The sequence below is a fragment of the Dama dama genome, chromosome 27 (genome assembly GCF_033118175.1).
Source record: "Dama dama isolate Ldn47 chromosome 27, ASM3311817v1, whole genome shotgun sequence".
Taxonomy (NCBI): Eukaryota; Metazoa; Chordata; class Mammalia; order Artiodactyla; family Cervidae; genus Dama; species Dama dama.
In genome coordinates, this window is record NC_083707.1 from 21,362,294 (window position 1) to 21,381,282 (window position 18,989).

The 18,989-nt window shown below is 40.6% G+C and overlaps 1 protein-coding gene across 7 annotated transcripts in view; it reads right to left on the reverse strand.

Moving 5' to 3' along the window:
- KIAA1328 (KIAA1328 ortholog) overlaps positions 1-18,989 on the reverse strand; it is a 406,212-nt gene that overhangs the window by 60,790 nt on the left and 326,433 nt on the right. For all 7 annotated transcript variants that reach the window (XM_061131341.1, XM_061131342.1, XM_061131345.1 and 4 more), the window contains one exon: positions 3,707-3,815. In XM_061131341.1, coding sequence (XP_060987324.1) covers positions 3,707-3,815 — 109 coding nt within the window. The remainder of the gene's footprint in view (positions 1-3,706; positions 3,816-18,989) is intronic.

The following is an 18,989-nucleotide window of genomic DNA, read 5'->3' on the forward strand; positions in this document are numbered from 1 at the left end:
CAGTCTGTCAGATTCTTAATCTAAATCAGAGTTTTATGGGCTTAGTGCCTATACCTCAGAACTAAATCCAAGCTTCACACAGTGTGAATGAATGAAAAAACACTGAAATTTGGGATCAGAAAATAGAAAAAAAGAAGTAAAAGTCATCCAAATAGTTAAGAAGCAACGCCTGGGTCCCTCAATCTCAACTTCAGTGGATGAGTCTCCACAATTGACTTTCAAGTCAGCTGCGTGTGAACAGTAGCCTGTGAGCACAAGTGTGTCTTGGTAGTTGCTCTATAAAAAGCTCGGCAAGGTGGAAACTTACAGCAAATTTTTTGGAACACATTAGGCATATGGTTACAGCAAAGGGCCAAGGCCGCAAAAAAAAAAATTCAGCTTATTATTATTTTTTTTAAGTTTCCCCAATAAGCTATTAAGTCCTTTAAAGCACATACACAAATATTTCCCATCCTCCCTCAACGAAAAATAAGCTCTACAAAATCATCTCCCATGACATACATCAAAAAACAAACCAAACAAAGTAAAACAGAAAACTTCAACTTGCTGTTGTGATATAAACTAATCTTTCTGAAAAAAACCCTAGATTACTGGGGTGAATAGTACATCCTAGAAATAGGCTAACCACAGCTCCAGTTCCAAAAATTCACTAATTGGCCATGATTTGGTGAGATCTGTCTTTCTCTCATCACATCTCAGAGGGGGGGGGGGGGGGAGTTTAAGAGTACTGGCCTTAGCTCTTCTGAGTCAGGGAAGAACAGCAAGAAGGGGGCCTTAGTAACCTTTTACTTCAGGGACTGAGTGACTAACACTGCTGCTGCAGGCCTGGTGTTTGTCTTTATTTATCAGTTTAACACAATCATCACTGAGTTGTCATAAGACCGATGGAAACTCCACCAATACTTTAAAAAGTGACAAGACTTCTGTTTCAATGAACAGCTTCACAAGATATTGTCTTCATTTTAATATAAAATGTTCCAGATATACATATCTGAATAGAAAAAGATACCAACATTTAAAAAATATATAGCATGTAATAGACTTTTCTCCTCAAATCTGAAATAAAAGATTTGAAGATTCAAAGTTACATTAATGCAAATATCTGCCTGTTGCAAGTATGCTTTTTGATTAAATTGGCATACATCAAGTACAATTAGAAAGGTTATTTATAACGAAGAAATACATAATTCTGCATCTTAATGGGGATGACAATTTCAGCTGACGGTTGCTAATTAACATTACTTCTTCTGCTCTGGATCTCAGATATTTCTTATATGATCTTTATGCTGGCAACAGACACAACTAATTCTAGAAGGCCCCAAAGGGTTAATTATCAGCAACATTTCTGCTTATAACAAATTCACTGGTAACTTGCCCAGCTCTGGCTCCTCACTGGAGACCAGAAGATCAAGCAGAATTGGGTAAACTCTGACTCAGAGTCGTGTCAGGAAAAGTATTTATTCAACTTTCTTTGTGAGCAAAGGTGCACCTACCCACTGGTATTCAGAATGACCGGGAGAAAAGTCCCTCCAGTCCTCTCTTCAGGTGTAATGGTCTAGGGGTGTTGCCTGTTCCAGTCCAGCAGAAATGCATGGCACTGTTTAGTTCAGTGGTGCACCTTCTTATGCCAAGATGCCCACTTTCTTGGACACCTCAGGGGTGTGTGATCAGCGTTGGAGGCCAGATGTAAAACAGAAAGACAGAAGCATTGCCACTCTCAGCACAGAAAACTATAAAGCCCTCTTTGCTTGTGCTGTAAATTACATATTTATTTTGTTAGCATGAGATAGATGAATATTTTCACACACAAAGGTGCCCTGCTAAAATCAGGATAAGTGATATTAATGTCCTATGGTCAGTATTATTGAACCTCAAAAGCAATAAACTTTATGCGTCAATAAATATTACATTTGCAACATAGTTAACATTCCTTTACTGTCTCTAGCACTTATTACACATTGTAACCACAAGTCTACAATACATTATTCATATTTGGGGTGTCACCAAGTGATGGATTGCTGTAGGAGAGGCTGTCCTTTAAATAAATCAACAAATAAAAATGCAAATGTTAACATTTTCAGCCACAACTTTCCCCATCTTGAATGGGGAATGAAAATTTCACATTATACTGACAGGCAGCAGAGAGAACAATTAACAACCTACACTGTGAATGAGAAAGATGATTTTGCCACGCTGGGTTTTATCACCTGCACATGGACCCATATGGGACTCTCCTAGGTGTTAGCACTTTTCAGAGAACAAAGGAAAAACTGTCTCCCATGGCCCCTGTTCCATTCCCATCCTTTTCTGCAGGTCTTGACAATTCTTGGAATTTTGGGTAGACAGGGAAAGGGCTTTTATTCTTGTTCTTCTCAGTACTGTCAAAGGTTTCTTGGAATGAAGAATAACGGGCTTTCCTTTTGCATTAAAAGCTTATATGTAAAAGTAGTCTATAAAAATTCATTTTCTACACTTTGAAATAAAAATAATTCAAATAATCTTGATTCTGAAGTCTGGAAAGCAACCACTGTGCTTTCTTGGTAACTGATTTTCATAGTACGAATCTTTTCTTTTCAACTCTGCACTTTGTATTGCAGACCTATAATATGCCATCACGCACTGTTAAGGATAAAATCTGGGGTGCTGCACATTGTTTCATTTAGCCAAATGCTCATTATTTAAGAAGCTTCTGAGAATCTGTATCTAGCTCATCTGCAGCATTAAGAACTAACAGAGAAAGAATCCTTTTTTTAAAGTCTGTAGATACGAGTCTTCACCGTGATTTTAACCTGGGCTTGTAAAACTCCACAAAGTTGATATGGTCATTTCAGAAAATGTGTGCTGAAGATGTTCTATAAAACTCTTACTGGGGAAACATTTTATTCTTTTTCATGCCTCTCACGAAATTGAAGTGCAATCATCAAAAACACATTAGAGTAGTGTTTAAGATCTGATCCAAGATCTTAGCCTCAAAGATAGGGAAATTCATTTGAAAACCCAGACTGCCTTTCCTCTTTACCTTAACTCTTCCATTACTATTATCCTCTGTGCTGAGTCATTTCCCAAAAGTTCTTTAAAATTAAGTCTTAAAATCTATATTTACTGGATAAGATGCTAGGAATTTAAGTGCTTAAAAAATCATATCCCCAAGGAAACACAAACATGCCCTTTTGGTGTTAATGTTTATATATTCAGCCTTAAATGTATAATATAGGAGTTGGCTTACTAGACATGAGAAATTTTAATAACATATTTCTTTTCTTGACTGTAGAAAAGGCCAATCAAAGTATTAGCTCCTCAAATGTCTCTGCTATAAGTAAATGTTGACAGTCATTTAACTGTAGTACAAAACCCACTATGGTTTTCAGTATCAATTGATTCAGTAAGTTAAGCTTATAGTCCAAGTATATAACAATTTCAGGATAAATTGGGTAGGACCTGCTCCTAAACATTTTCTGATGAAAGGTAAGATTAGCTTTGTGTTTCCATGGAAACCCTGTCAATTACCATTACCAATTAAGGACAAGCATGGACAAAGGAAAGGGCTCCTGGAGTTCTACCTGGTCGTATGTAGACGCTTCCAAATAAGGGCCTCTCTCTTGAGTTGGAGACATTAAGAACTGTTAAAATTTTTCACTCTTTGTTAAATAACTCAGCAGAAGTTCTCACCTGGAGAATGGTAAGGCAAAGAACCCCTGAAACTCACCGGGAGCTGTCATGTTGGGAGGATGACGTAGCTGGGATCACAGGCTCCTTCTGGCTCCCTGTTGTCATAGGAGACGTGGACGCATCTTTTCGAAATTCTGCCACTGTCCCTGCATGTACAATAAAGGAAATAATTTGGGCATTCAATAAAAGAAAATGCAAGAGTCTATCATGAATAATATATGAGAGATTAGAGGAATCTCCAAGCTTTAGAAGTAAGCTCTCTTCCCCTCTGAAATGCAACAATGGCAGATGGAAAGCTCGGTGGGTTGTTTTGGTTTTATAAACACCGGTGGTCCACAATATCTTGTTTTTAAAAACGTGGGTGTGTGCAATAACAGACTAATTAGAGATTTGATTGGTAAACCTGATGATTAAAGTCCTGATGATTTGCATTTAGGGTAAAAACGCCCAAGAAAGTAGATTGCTTTATTTTGCTCCTTTTAACTGTCATAAGAAAAGTTCTTTCCTCTCCTTGACAAAATAGAATATAGAAAATTTGTACCTTTAAGCCCTCCAAATTAAATTGATTCTACCCCCAGAAAACTTTCAAGGTAGGCATAAATTGTGAACGCTTCTTTTAAAGAACTCAACATTGGGCTAAAACAAGTAAGATGCTCAACTAACCATTCCAGGGCTGATTTGGTTTCTGTTTCTAACGAGCAAGGTTTAGTTGGTAATTACGTTTTACTTTTGGAATACTAAGTAATAACATGGCATGGAAAGAAAAATCTTTTGTTTCTGTTTTTTTATTATTTATTTAATAATTTTCTCCTCTTTTTAAAAACATTTTTAACAAAAATTTCCAACTTTTATTAAAAATATAATTGAGCTTTTTCACATATCAAATTCTCATGATAAAGCCGAAAAGGCCTTGCAGATCATCTCTTACATCTCTTAGCATCATCTTTTTGATAGATTCTTTTTATAGGAAGAGCTCTGGCTAATGTTTCATTTTTTAAATATGTTTTAAAAAATTTAGTTGGTCGATAATGCTGTGTTAGCTTCTGCTGAACAGAAAAATGCATCAGTGGTTACGTATTCATAACTCGCCTCTTTCAGACTCTTTTCTAATAGGTCACTGTGGAGTACCGAGAACAGTCCCCTGTGCTGGACAGCAGGTCCTTACTAGTGATCTGCTGTACATACAGCAGTGTGCACACGCCAATCCCAGTCTCCCAGTTCATCCCTGCCCTCTGCTTCCGCTTCCCCTAGTAAACCATAAGTTGTTTTCTAAATCTGTGACTTTGTTTCTGTCTTGTAAATAAGTTCATCTGTGTCAATTTTTTAAGGATTCCACATATTAGTAGTATCATATGTGTCTTTTTCTCTCTGACTTACTTCACTCAGTATGACAATCTCCAGGTCCGTGTTATTTTTTCCTTTTTTATGGCTGAGTAATATTCCATTATCTATCTGTACCATATCATATTTGTGCGTGGATGATTTCCCACATTTACTGTATGTTTGCCTTTACTAGGCAAATGAGCTTTCCCATTTTTAATTTTCTTCTTTCTATTATAGCTGTGGTCTCTTTTTGTTTTCTTTTCACCCTGCCTAGAGAAGTTTCTTTAGCATTTGTTGTAAAGCTGTTTGGTGGTGATGAATTCTCTTAGATTTACTTGTCTGTAAAGCTTTTGATTTCTCTGTACAATCTGAATGAATGCCTTACTGGGTAGAGTATTCTAGGTTGTAGGTTTTCCCCTCTCATCACTTTAAATAAAGCATGCCACTCTCTTCTGGCCTGCAGAGGTTCTGCTGAAAAATCAGATTATAACCTTACAGGTATTACCTTGTAGTATGTTATTTACTGCTTTATTATATTTTTCTTTGTATTTAATTTTTGTTAATTTGATCAATATGTGTCTTGGCATGTTTCCCCTTGGGTTTATACTGTGTGGGACTCTCTGAGTTTCTTGGATCTGACTATTTCCTTTCCCATGTTATAAACCCTTCAAATATTTTCTTAGGCCCTTTGTCTCCTGGGACCCCTACAATGCAAATGTTGGTGTGTTTAATGTTGTCCCAGAGGTCTCTTAGACTGTCCCCATTTCTATTCATTCTTCTCCTTTATTCTGTTCTGCAGCAGTGATTTCCACCGCTCTGTCTTGCAGCTCACTTCTTTGCGCTTATGCCTCAGTTGTTCTACTACTGATTCCTTCTAGTGTATTTCACATTTCAGTTATTGCATTGTTTACCTCTGTTTGGTCTTTAAATCTTCTATCTTTTTGTTAAACATTTCTTGTACCTTGCTGGCCTGTGTCTCCATTCTTTTTCCAAGATTTTGGATCTTTCAGTTCAGTTCAGTTCAGTCATTCAATCATGTTAGACTCTTTGCGACCCCATGAACCACAGCACGCCAGGCCTCCCTGTCCATCACCAACTCCCGGAGTCCACCCAAACCCATGTCCATCAAGTTGGTTATTGCCATCCAACCATCTCATCCTCAGTCGTCCCCTTCTCCTCTTGCCCTCAATCTTTCCCAGCATCAGGGTCTTTTCCAATGAGTCAGCTCTTCGCATCAGATGGCCAAAGTATTGGAGTTTCAGCCTCAACCTCAGTCCCTCCAATGAACACCCAGGACTGATTTCCTTTAGGATGGACTGGTTGGATCTCCTTGTAGTCCAAGGGACTCTCAAGAGTCTTCTCCAACACTATAGTATAAAAGCATCAACTTTTTGGCACTCAGCTTTCTTCACAGTCCAACTCTCACATCCATACATGACCACTGGAAAAACCACAGCCTTGACTAGACAGACCTTTGTTGGCAAAGTAATCTCTCTGCTTTTTAATATGCTATCTAGGTTGGTCATAATTTTCCTTCCAAGGAGCGTCTTTTAATTTCATTGCTGCAATCACCATCTGCAGTGATTTTGGAGCCCAAAAAAATAAAGTCTGACACTGTTTCCACATCTATCTGCCATGAAGTGATGGGACCGGATGCCATGATCTTAGTTTTCTGAATGTTGAGTTTTAAGCCAACTTTTTCACTCTCCTCTTTCACTTTCATCAAGAGGCTCTTTAGTTCCTCTTCACTTTCTGCCATAAGGGTGGTGTCATCTGTATATCTGAGGTTATTGATATTTCTCCTGGCAATCTTGATTCCAGCTTGTGCTTCTTACAGCCCAGCATTTCTCATGATGTACTCTGCATATAAGTGAAACAAGCAGGGTGACAATATACAGCCTTGGCATACTCCTTTTCCTATTTGGAACCAGTCTGTTCGATGTCCAGTTCTAACTGTTGCTTCCTGACCTGCATAGAGGTTTCTCAAGAGGTGGGTCAGGTGCTCTGGTATTCCCATCTCTTTCAGAATTTTCCACAGTTTATTGTGATCCACACAGTCAAAGGCTTTGGCATAGTCAATAAAGCAGAAATAGATGTTTTTCTGGAACTCTCTTGCTTTTTCGATGATTCAGCAGATGTTGGCAATTTGATCTCTGGTTCCTCTGCCTTTTCTAAAACCAGCTTGAACATATGGAAGTTCATGGTTCACGTATTGCTGAAGCCTGGCTTGGAGGATTTTGAGCATTACTTTACTAGCATGTGAGATGAGTGCAACCGTGCGGTAGTTTGAGCATTCTTTGGCATTGCCTTTCTTTGGGATTGGAATGAAAACTGACCTTTTCCAGTGCTGTGGCCACTGCTGAGTTTTCCATATTTGTTGGCATATTGGGTGCAGGACTTTCACAGCGTCATCTTTCAGGATTTGAAATAGCTCAACTGGAATTCCATCACCTCCACTAGCTTTGTTCGCAGTGATGCTTCCTAAGGCCCACTTGACTTCACATTCCAGGATGTCTGGCTCTAGGTGAGTAATCACACCATTTTGATCATCTGGGTCGGGACGATCTTTTTTGTACAGTTCTGTGTATTCTTGCCACCTCTTCTTAATATCTTCTGCTTCTCTTATGTCCCTACCATTTCTGTCCTTTGTTGAGCCCATCTTTGCATGAAATGTTCCCTTGGTATCTCTAATTTTCTTGAAGAAATGTCTAGTCTTTCCCATTCTGTTGTTTTCCTCTATTTCTTTGCATTGATCGCTGAGGAAAGCTTTCTTATCTCTCCTTGCTCTTCTTTGGAACTCTGCATTCAAATGGTTATATCTTTCCTTTTCTCCTTTGCTTTTTCGCTTCCCGTCTTTTCACAGCAATTTGTAAGGCCTCCTCAGACAGCCATTTTGCTTTTTTATTATTATTATTTTGATGCTTTTTCAGGTAGACTATATCCTCTTCATTTAGTTGTTCCTGTAGGTTTTTATCTTGTTCCTTCATCTGCAACAGAGACATATTTCTCTGTTGACTCATTTTGTCTAACTCTATTTATGGTTTCCCTTCCACAGGCTGCAGAATCATAGTTCCTCTTGCATCTGGTACATGTCCCCTGGTGGGTGAGGTCCATTCAGGGGCTTGTGCAGGCTTCCTGGTGGAAGGGAATGTTGCCTTGTGGTGGGTGGAGTTGGGTCTTGTCCTTCTAGTGGGCAGGGCTGTATCAGGGAATGTGTTGGGGATGGCTGTAAGCTTAGTATGACTTTAGGCAGCCTGTCTGCTGATGGGTAGGGCTGTGTTCCTGTCTTGCTGACTGCTTGACTGGAGGCGTTCCAAAACTGGAAACCACAGGTTGTTGAGTGGTTCCAAAATGGGGATCATTGAGAGAGCTCACACCAATTAACATTCCCTGATGCCTCCGCTAACAACGTCCTTGTCACCCTAGTGAGCTATGGTCGATCCCTGTCTCTCCAGGAGATCCTCCAAGACCCCTGGGTAAGTATAACCCAGGTTCCTATGGAGGTATTGCTTTCTGCTAGGTACCAGTGAATGTAAAATCTTGTGTCCCCTTCAAGAGTGGAGTCTCTGTTCCCCCCAGCCCTCTGGAGCTCCTTTACCTAAGCCTTGCTGGCCTTCCAGACTAAATGTTGGCAGTTCTTCCACCCCATTCCAGACCCTCAGACAGCCTTAGAGGGCTATTTTTCACGTGTGTATGTGTGTGTGTGTGTGTGTGTGTGTGTGTGTGCGCTGCTTGGCGAGAGGGCTGTTTTCAGTATGCATGTTTGCCACCTCTTTGCTCACTGTATGCTGGCCATTATCCCCTTGGTAGGGGAGTTTGGCTGGTGTGGTGACCAGAGCCTGCCCTGGATGCTAAGCTTGGGGGGGCTCCCCTTTGCTCTGTAGTCGTCACTGCTCTGTCAGGGGCAGGGTCTGCTCCCGAGCTGCTGTAGCAGAGGCCCCAGATCTTATTCTTGCTGTGCTTCTCACCTGTGGTGCAAGGCAGGCAGGTCTGGGGCACTCCCACTGGGAGAGAAGTCACTGAGAATCCCTCCTCCGGAGCTGTTCATCCGTGGGTATGCTTTCTCATGTCATTTTTCACCTGCTGCATGAGCTCCCAAGTTCCTGTGTTGCTGGCACTGCTCTCAGCCCTACTGTAACAGTGTGGATGCCAGCAGTTGGCCCTGGTGTCTTATCAGGCTTTGTCTTCACCAGGCCCTCAGCATAAATCCACTCAAGTCAGGTCTCAGGATTGCAGGAATCCTGGATCTGGACCCACTGCAGGCACTACGGGGGCAGCTTGGACTCTGACTTGGTCCACTCCTGAGTGTATGTGCCGACAAGTTCCACAGCTGCTACAACCAGACCTGTCTCAGTTGTGGGAGTACCTGTCCATTCAGCTGTTCCACAGGTGCTGAATTTATGGAGACCATCTCAGGTATTTAATCTGTGGTTTGTGCAGCAGCAGGGAGAGATTTCAGACCTTCTTCCTTCCTTGCAAAGTCCCTGGGGTTCAGCTTGGGTTTCACCTCTGTGAAAAGGTGGTACTGTGCATGGGCCACCCACAGGCATCTGCTCTTCACCTAAGTGAGAGGGGGCAGAGGCAGCAACTGAGGTGCACTGGCGCTTCGGTGGGAGGGGGCAGAGGTGGCAACTGACTGGGGTGCATGTGCTCACCCAGGCAGGAGTGGGGGAGGCAGCAGCCGACTGGGATGAGGCTGTAATGGCAGCTCTCCCCTTCATGCCTAACTCAGCAGTGGGGCTTCACTTCTATGGCATTCTGGGCTTCCTCCAGGAGTATTCCTGCTTGTGGAGCTCCTCACTCCTGTCCCCTCAGGTTGTCTTCAGTCCTTTCCTCGGGTCTTTTCTCCAAACCCCACATTCCACACCACATCTGCCCCCGTCCACATCGGCAGACGCATGTCTGAGGCTGAGGTACACAGGGTTACGCACAGCCCGCCTGTGGACGTCTCACTCTGTCCCGCCTGCCACAGACCGGCTGCGGCACTCTCCTCCAGGCCCCAAGCCCCTCCTTCTGTCTGAGCTGATCTCCTCACAGTGAGGAGGATCCCCTGGGTGCAGGAACCTCTCCTCTCCTCCAGTTCCTCACCCCCTCAACCCAGACCCACAGATCCTGTCTGGCTTCCTCTTCTTTCCTTTTCTCTCTTTCATTTTAGGTGTCCAAGGTCCTCTGCCAGCGTTCAGCAGGTGCTCTGTGACTGTTCCATTTGTAGATGTATTCTTGATGCCTCTGTGGGAAGACGTGAACTCCACATCCTGCCACTCCGCCATCTTATCCTTCTCTCTCCTTCTTCTTGTTATTTTCCACATAATATTATGTGGAATATTTTGTGTATTCCAAAAATACACAAAACATTCTTGTATTTTTCTTGGAAGACTATAAGAATCTCATTCACAATTTTCTTCTGGTTCCTAGGAAACTGTTGCCCAAACTGCTGAAAGAAGTTACTTGGGACGAGTCACTATCTCTTTGAGGAAATGGTGAATATTCAAACGATCTGAAAAGACAGCTTTGATGTGTTAGAAATACCAGATCAGGAATACCATATGCTAACTCAGGGAATGGCAGGGTTTAGCTGTGACCAGAGAAAACCAGGCCTACATCTGTAGAGATTAGCATCAAAACAATTACCAAAATCCTGGTATTTAAAAGCCATACTCAATATTGACTGTTCTCTATCATGTAGAGATGTAAAAGACCAGCTGGCCAAAAGCACAATTCAGACTTCTTATACACAAACCTGTGGGACCCTCAACCCAAACCAGTACTTTCTAATAGTGGACATAAACTCCAGCAGTTCATACAATTCATGAGTCAGTAAATGTTTACCAAGTACCTAATGATGCACAGGGGATAGTACCAGGATTAAATTCAGGCTTAGTTTACGGAGAGGGGAAGGAAGATGTGAGTAAGAAATGAGACACTCTGAACAATCTGGTGAAGAACCATAAAAAACTCAAGGCAGCATAAAACAGTATAAGGTATTAAAAACAGCCAACAGGTAACAGTATGCTTAGTATGTGTCTGTTACTGTTCTAAGCCTTTTCCATATACCATATATTCATTTTGCTTTTTTAAAAAATTGCTTCATTGAAGTATAATTTGAATACCATAAAATGTACCCCTCTTAAGTGTACAGTTTGATAAATAGTAGTAAATTTACATAGCCAGTTTTTAATATTTTTGTCATGCATTTACTTGTTTTTGTAATTCAATTTTAAAGCATTTCATCACTCCAAAAGTTTTCCTTATACCCATTTATAGTCAATCTCTTCTCTCTGACTGTTCTGCTCATATCCCCTTCCAGCTCCATCTGTATAGTTTTGCCACTTCTAAACATTACTTACGTTTATCCTCATAGAAACCCTCTGTGACATATACTATTTCTTAATATCTAATTTACAGATGGGGAAAATAAACTGTAGGGGACTTAAATGACCTGCCCAAGGTCACAAAGCTAGTAAGTGACCAACATTTGCTCCCAGAGTTTTCACCATTATGCTAAACTGCTGTAAAATATAATATGAAAAGTCTGAGGAATTAAGAAGTGGGAGAGATCACATCTAGCTTTAGGGTTAGGGAAGATCTGATGCAGGAGGTGGAATTTTGAAAGAAAGGAACAGGGAGCATGGAGTTCACAAAAGCATTAAATTAAAAAACCTTATAGCTAAATATTTAATAAATTCAGGAAACAGTTCTTGAGCTCTATGTCCTTTGTTAATCAGTTTAAATCACTTCGCCTGTATTATCTTATTAATCTTTATGTGTGTGTGTGAAGTCGCTCAGTCATGTCCGACTCTTTGCGACCCCATGGACTGTAGCCTATCAGGCTTCTCCGTCCATGGGATTTTCCAGGCAAGAGTACTGGAGAGGGCTACCATTTCCTTCTCCAGAGGATCTTCTCCACCCAGGAATTGAACCCAGGTCTCCCGCATTGTAGGCAGATGCTTTACTGTTTGAGCCACCAGGGAAATCAAAATGCAGTTAGTAAATTTTATTATTGTCCTCATCTTATAGATAAGGAAGTGGAAACTGTGAAAAGGGCAAGCAGCCTGTCCAATATCACGCAGGCTGGTCAGAACAAGGCTGGGCTTTGAATGCAGTTAAGGTCTATTTGATTCTGAATTGCAAACTCTTAAACACTGAGTTAGTTGGGCTCAAAAATAAAACAAAGCAGCAACAACAATTTAAAAAAATCCACACTGATCTTTTGAGAGATTATTCTTGTAACAGAGCTTAGAACAGAATGGAACAGAGAGAATGGAGGCAGGAAAAGCAGTTCACCATGACTACAACTACTGGCTGGAATCCTGGGTGATGGAAGGGAAGACATGGAATTTAGAAAACTGGTACTGATGAGCCTATCTGCAGGGCAGAAATAGAGACATGGACTTGTGGACACAGTGGGGGAAGGAGAGGGTAGGACGCACTGAGAGAGTAGCACTGACCTACATGCACTACCATGTGTAAAACAGAAAGTCAGTGGGAAGCTGCTGAGTAACACAAGAAGCCCACCTGGGGGTTTTGGGACAACCAAGATGGGTGGGACAGGTGGTGGGGGTGGGAGGGAGGCTCTAGAGGGAGGGAATATATATATACACATATATATGTATGTATGTAGATACACATACACACACACTTAAGGCTGATTAGTGCTGTTGTACACAGAAACCAACACAACATTGAAAAGCAATCATCCTCCAATTAAAAATTAAAAAATACACTTATGATGAACATCAGAGCTTAGCCTAGCCTTGTTTAAGTGTGCTCAGAACACTGACATTAGCCTATAGCTGGGAAATATCTAAAACAAAGTCTATTTTATGATAAAGTGTTGAATATCTAAAAAAAAAAAAAAGTAATAGGAAGAGAAACAACTGGGAGGGATTTGTGGCTGAGGCAAGGGGGAAGAAGAAATGCCTGGTAGTAATAAGAGAAATAACTTGTTAGTCACTATTACAGAAAACTTGAACATTAGTCTTTTTATCTCTGTTTTGATACTTCTGTCAAAATCTTGGTTGAGACAATTGATATTTGATGGGAAAAACTTTTTAAAGAAATTTTAATAGAGTACAGGGACTTCTATATTCTTCATAAAAACACAGAATTATGTGTATGAGGAATCCCTCATAATTATAGGCACAATAATGTATATATATATATATATATATATATATATGCTCATTCATTTTTCTGGTTCAAGGGACCATACTTTTCATTAAATTCTGAAAGAAACCCCAAAAAGTTAAGAATGATTGCTCTAAGGCATAGGGCAAATTTACCTCTTTTTGTTAATTCTTTAAGCTCTATTCCTTATTAAGTTTACAGAAAGCTATTTATCAGCTTTTAATATTTATTCCTTCTATAAAATTTGATTTAATATTAAGTATACCAACAATTTTTATTTAACTTATATGCAGAGTACATCATGAGAAACGCTGGGCTGGAAGAAGCACAAGCTGGAATCAAGATTGCCGGGAGAAATATCAATAACCTCAGATATACAGATGACACCACCCTTATGGCAGAAAGTGAAGAGGAACTAAAAAGCCTCTTGATGAAAGTGAAAGAGGAGAGTGAAAAAGTTGGCTTAAAGCTCAACATTCAGAAAACTAAGATCATGGCATCTGGTCCCATCACTTCATGGCAGATAGATGGGGAAACAGTGGAAACAGTGTCAGACTTTTTTGGGCTCCAAAATCACTGCAGATGGTGATTGCAGCCATGAAATTAAAAGATGTTGGTCCTTCAATGGACCGGAACCTGGTGGTCCTGAGTCAACGATGAGAGAGTAAAAGAAGTAAAGAGGCTAATATTCCCTGGGTCATGCAGCTGGCTTCTGTGCTCCAGGGAATCAGCCAGAAATAGAGAGAGAGAGAGAGAGAGAGAGAGAAAGAAAGAAAGACACGGGGACCAAAGCTCTGACGGAGCAAAGGTGTTTTAATCAACATGGTGTGGGCATATATACTGTCTTACAAGGTAGTTATTCTCAGCAAAGATTAAAATTCCAGATTTACAAAACATAACATGATTCCTATCAAAGAGAAAGTTGCAAACAATCTCCTTTTACCATATGGTTCATAAGAAGGAAGAGGGTACTTATCACCATAATGAGAAATGCCTGGATTCCTCAGCCCCGGGAAAGGCGTGCCTCTCCTCTTAATTCCTGAATTTTCAGGAATTAATAAGGGCCAGAGGGTTCCTGACAGATCCAAAACAGCACACAGGAAGCCTCTTGTTAAATGCTTCCTGACATAAAGACACTTACTCCTTGGAAGGAAGGTTATGACCAACCTAGATAGCATATTAAAAAGCAGAGACATTAGTTTGCCAACAAAGGTCCATCTAGTCAAGGCTATGGTTTTTCCAGTGGTCATGTACGGGTGTGAGAGTTGGACTGTGAAGAAAGTTGAGTGCCAAAGAATTGATGCTTTTGAACTGTGGTGTTGGAGAAGACTCTTGAAAGTCCCTTGGACTGCAAGGAGATCCAACCAGTCCATCCTAAAGGAGATCAGTCCTGAACATTCATTGGAAGGACTGATGCTGAAGCTGAAACTCCAATAGTTTGGCCACCTCATGCGAAGAGTTGACTCATTGGAAAAGACCCTGATGCTGGGAGGGATTGGGGGTAGGAGGAGAAGGGGACGACAGAGGATGAGATGGCTGGATGGCATCACTGACTTGATGGATGTGAGTTTGAGTAAACTCCGGGAGATGGACAGGCAGGCCTGGCGTGCTGTGGTTCATGGAGTCGCAAAGAGTCAGACACGACTGAGTGGCTGAACTGATACCAACAATTACATATAGTTAATGCATATTCATAGAATGATATATCTCTCTCTAAACACACACACACATACACACACATACAACGTACACATTTTAAAAACAAAAGTGCTGTTAAGACTATCATCCATTAGGCTGATACTTTTCACACATAAAGGCATATGTTTATACATATGTAAATATATGTGAATATATTTATGTAAATAAACACATATATCTTTGCATACACAGATGGAATTGAATATAATGCATCATGTCCTATTTATACAGAGCTGGGGATATGTCTGCTCATCCATCAATCAACATCTTATGATAAGAGAACTTGAGTTCAATGTTTAAGAAAACTCCATTTCTGGGCCTTTGTTTCATTTTGCATTTTTAAAATAGTTGAGTTATATTATAGTATTCAGTACAGTTTAAAGAATAAACAGTAAAAAAACACCAGGGTAAGCTCTTTCTAGATCAAGAAAAAGTACTGGCGGCATGCCACCTGGAAGCATCACCAATACACATCTCTGATTACAATCTCTTTTTGCCTCCAAGAGCCAGCCACTACTCTCATAATTATTCCTTTTCTTCTTTATAGTTTTACCACTTTAGGTATGCATCCCAGAATGTGGCTTAGTTTTGATGCTTTAAAACTTTTTACAAAGAGAAATATATATATATATATATTCTTTTTGAGACTTCTTTTGCTCAACATTATGTCTGTGAGATAAGTCTGTGTTGATGGTTTACATACCTGCAGTCTGTTTCCTTTGCTATACAGTATTCCATTGCATGCATTTACGACTTATCTCCTTTGTGACTGATAGGCATTTGGAGTGTTTCTGGTTTGGGGCTATTTTGAAGAACCCCTACTTCTCCTTGTTGACCTTCCATGGCAGGGCCAACAGTTTCTTACACAAACTCTTTTAGGAAACAAAGGGAGAAAAGACTTTCTGACTTATTTAAAAACAAAATTGTGGTAAAAAAACATATTTACCATTTTAACATGTACAATTAGGGGCTTTCCAGGTGGTGCTAGTGGTAAAAAAAACCTCCCTGTCAAAGCAGGAGACACAAGAGATGCGGGTTTGATCCCTGCGTCAGGAAGATACCCTAGAGAAGGGCATAACAACCCACTCCAGTATTCTTGCCTGGAGAATCCCATGGACCGAGGAGCTTGGTGGGCTACAGTTAATGGGGTCACAAAGAGTCAGACACAACATAAGCGACTTAGCATGCATGCATGCAATGGGTACAATTCACTGGCATTAGGTGCATTATAATGAATGTTGTGTAACCATTGCAGCACTCTAGTTCCACAACCTTTCACTACTCTAAATGGAAACCCTGTACCAAGTAAGCAGTCATTCTCCATTTTCCCTTCTCCCATAGCTGCTGTGAACCACTTAATGTCCTTTGTCTATTTTGGGTATATAAATAGAATCATACAACATGATTCCATCAACATGGTCTTTTGTGTCTGACTACTTTCACTGAGCAAGATATCATTGAGGTATATCCACACTGTAGCATGGATAAGAAGTTTATTCCTTCCTATGGTTAAATTATGTTCTACTGTATGGATATATTGCATTTTGTTTATCCATTCATTTGTTCATGGACATTTGGGTTCCTCCCACCTTTTGCATATTATGAATAGAGTTGTTATGATCATATGTGTGTAAGATTTGCTTGAAAGCATTTGAGTGGAACTGACAAGTTTTGCGGTAATTCTATGTTCATGCATTGAAGAATTATCAAAGTGTTTTCTACAATGCTCCTCAATTTTAAAGTCCCAGCAGCAATGTATGAGGGTTCTGATTTCTCTACCTGTTCTCTAACTTTTCTTTTTCTTGGCATGAATAAAAAATACATTTATTATTTTAATTTTGGGGGCATCCTGGGTATCTCAGCTGGTAAAGAATTCACCTGCAATGCAGAACACCCCCGTTGGATCCCTGGGTTAGGAAGTTGCCCTGGAGAAGGGATTGGCTACCCACTCCAGTATTCTTGGGCTTCCCTAGTGGCTCAGATGGTAAAGAATCCACCTGCTATGCGGGAGACCTGGGTTCAATCCCTGGGTTGGGGAGAGGGCATGGCAACCCATTCCAGTATTCTCGCCTGGAGGAGCCTGGAGGGCTACACTCCACAGGGTTGCAAAGAGTTAGAAATGACGGCGTGACTGAGCTCACAGCACATTTTAATTTTTGATTTCTTGACTATTCTTTTCACTGGAGCACAGTTGTTTTACACTACTGTGTCAGTTTCTGTTGCAGGGCAAAGTGAATCAGCCATATGTACACACATGTTTGGTGTTTCCTTGGTGGCTCAGACGGTTAAGAATCTGCCTGCAGTGGGTTTTGAAATGTTGTGAAGTAATTAGCCTCCAACTAATAAAAATAAATAAATAAATAAAAATGAAAAAATGAAAACAAAAAAAAAAATACTCTGCCTGCAATGGAGGAGACCCAGGTTCAATCCCTGGGTTGAGAAGATCCCCTGGAGAAAGGAATGGCTATCCACTCCAGTATTCTTGCCTAGAGAATTCCATGGACAGAGGAGCCTGGTGGGCTACAGTCTACGGGGTTGCAAAGAGTTGGAGATGACTGAGCAACAAACACTTTCACTTTTCTTATATAAATTGCCTCCTTTTTGGATTTCCTTCCCCTGTGGGTCACCACAGATTACTAAGTAGAGTTCCCTGTGCTACACAGTAGGTTCTCATTAGGTATCCATTTTATTATTATTATTTTTTTTTACTTTTAATTTTTAAATTATTTATTTGTTTTACTTTACAACATTGTATTGGTTTTGCCATACATTGACTTGAATCCGCCATGGGTGTACATGTGTTCTCCATCCTGAACCCCCCTCCTAACCCCCTCCCCATCCCATCCCTCTGGGTCATCCCAGTGCACCAGCCCCGAGCATTCTGTATCATGCATCGAACCTGGACTGGCGATTCATTTCACATATGATAATTTACATGTTTCAGCGTCATTCTCCCATATCATCCTGCCCTCGGCCTCTCCCACAGAGGCCAAAAGACTGTTCAATACATCCGTGTCTCTCTTGCTGTCTCACATACAGGGTTATCATTACCATCTTTCTAAATTCCATATATATGTGTTAGTATACTGTATTGGTGTTTTTCTTTCAGGCTTACTTCACTCTGTATAATAGGCTCCAGTTTCATCCACCTCATGAGAACGGATTCAAATATATTCTTTTTAATGGCTGAGTAATATTCCATTGTGTTTATGTACCACCGCTTTCTTATCCATTTGTCTGCTGATGGGCATCTAGGTTGCCTCCATGTCCTGGCTATTATAAACAGTGCTGCGATGAACATTGGGGTACACGTGTCTCTTTCAGATCTGGTTTCCTCAGTGTGTATTTTAAACACAGTAATGTATATATGTAAATTCCAATCTCCCAATTCATCCCACCCATCTCCTTTCCCCCTTGGTATCCATACACTAGTTCTCTATGTCTGTGTCTCTATTTCTGCTTTGCAAATAAGATCACCTTTATTATTTTTCTAGATTTTATATATATACATTACTATACAACATTTTTTTCTTGCTGACTTACATCACTCTGTATGACAATCTCTAGGTGAATCCATGTTTCTGCAAATGACACAACTGCATTCCTTTTTATGGCTGAGTAATATTTCATTATATATATGTACCACATTTTCGTTTTTTGTTTTTTTTTTTTTAACTAGAGGGTAGTTTCTCCACAATGCTGTATTGGTTTCTGCTGCACAACAACATGAATCAGCCATAAGCATGTATGTATGTGTATATACATATATCCCTTCCGTCTTGAACCTGTCCTCCCCCAATGCCACCTCTCTCGGTCATCACAGAGTGCCAGGCTGGCTGAGCTCCCTGTGCCGCACAGCAGCTTCCCGTCAGCTATCCACTCCACACACGGTAGTGTATGACGTCAACACTAGCCATCCTTTCGATCTGTCCCACCCTCTCCTTCCCCCATTGTGTTCAGAAGACCCACCTCTACACCTGTATCTCTATTCCTGCCCTGAAATATGTTCATCAGTACCACTTTTCTAGGTTCCATATACATGCATTAACATACAATATTTGTTTTTCTCTTGGGTTCACCCACCTTATTTCAACAGACTCATATCTGTTCTTTTTTATGGATGAGTAACATATATATATACATACCTCAACTTCTTTATCTATTCATCTGTT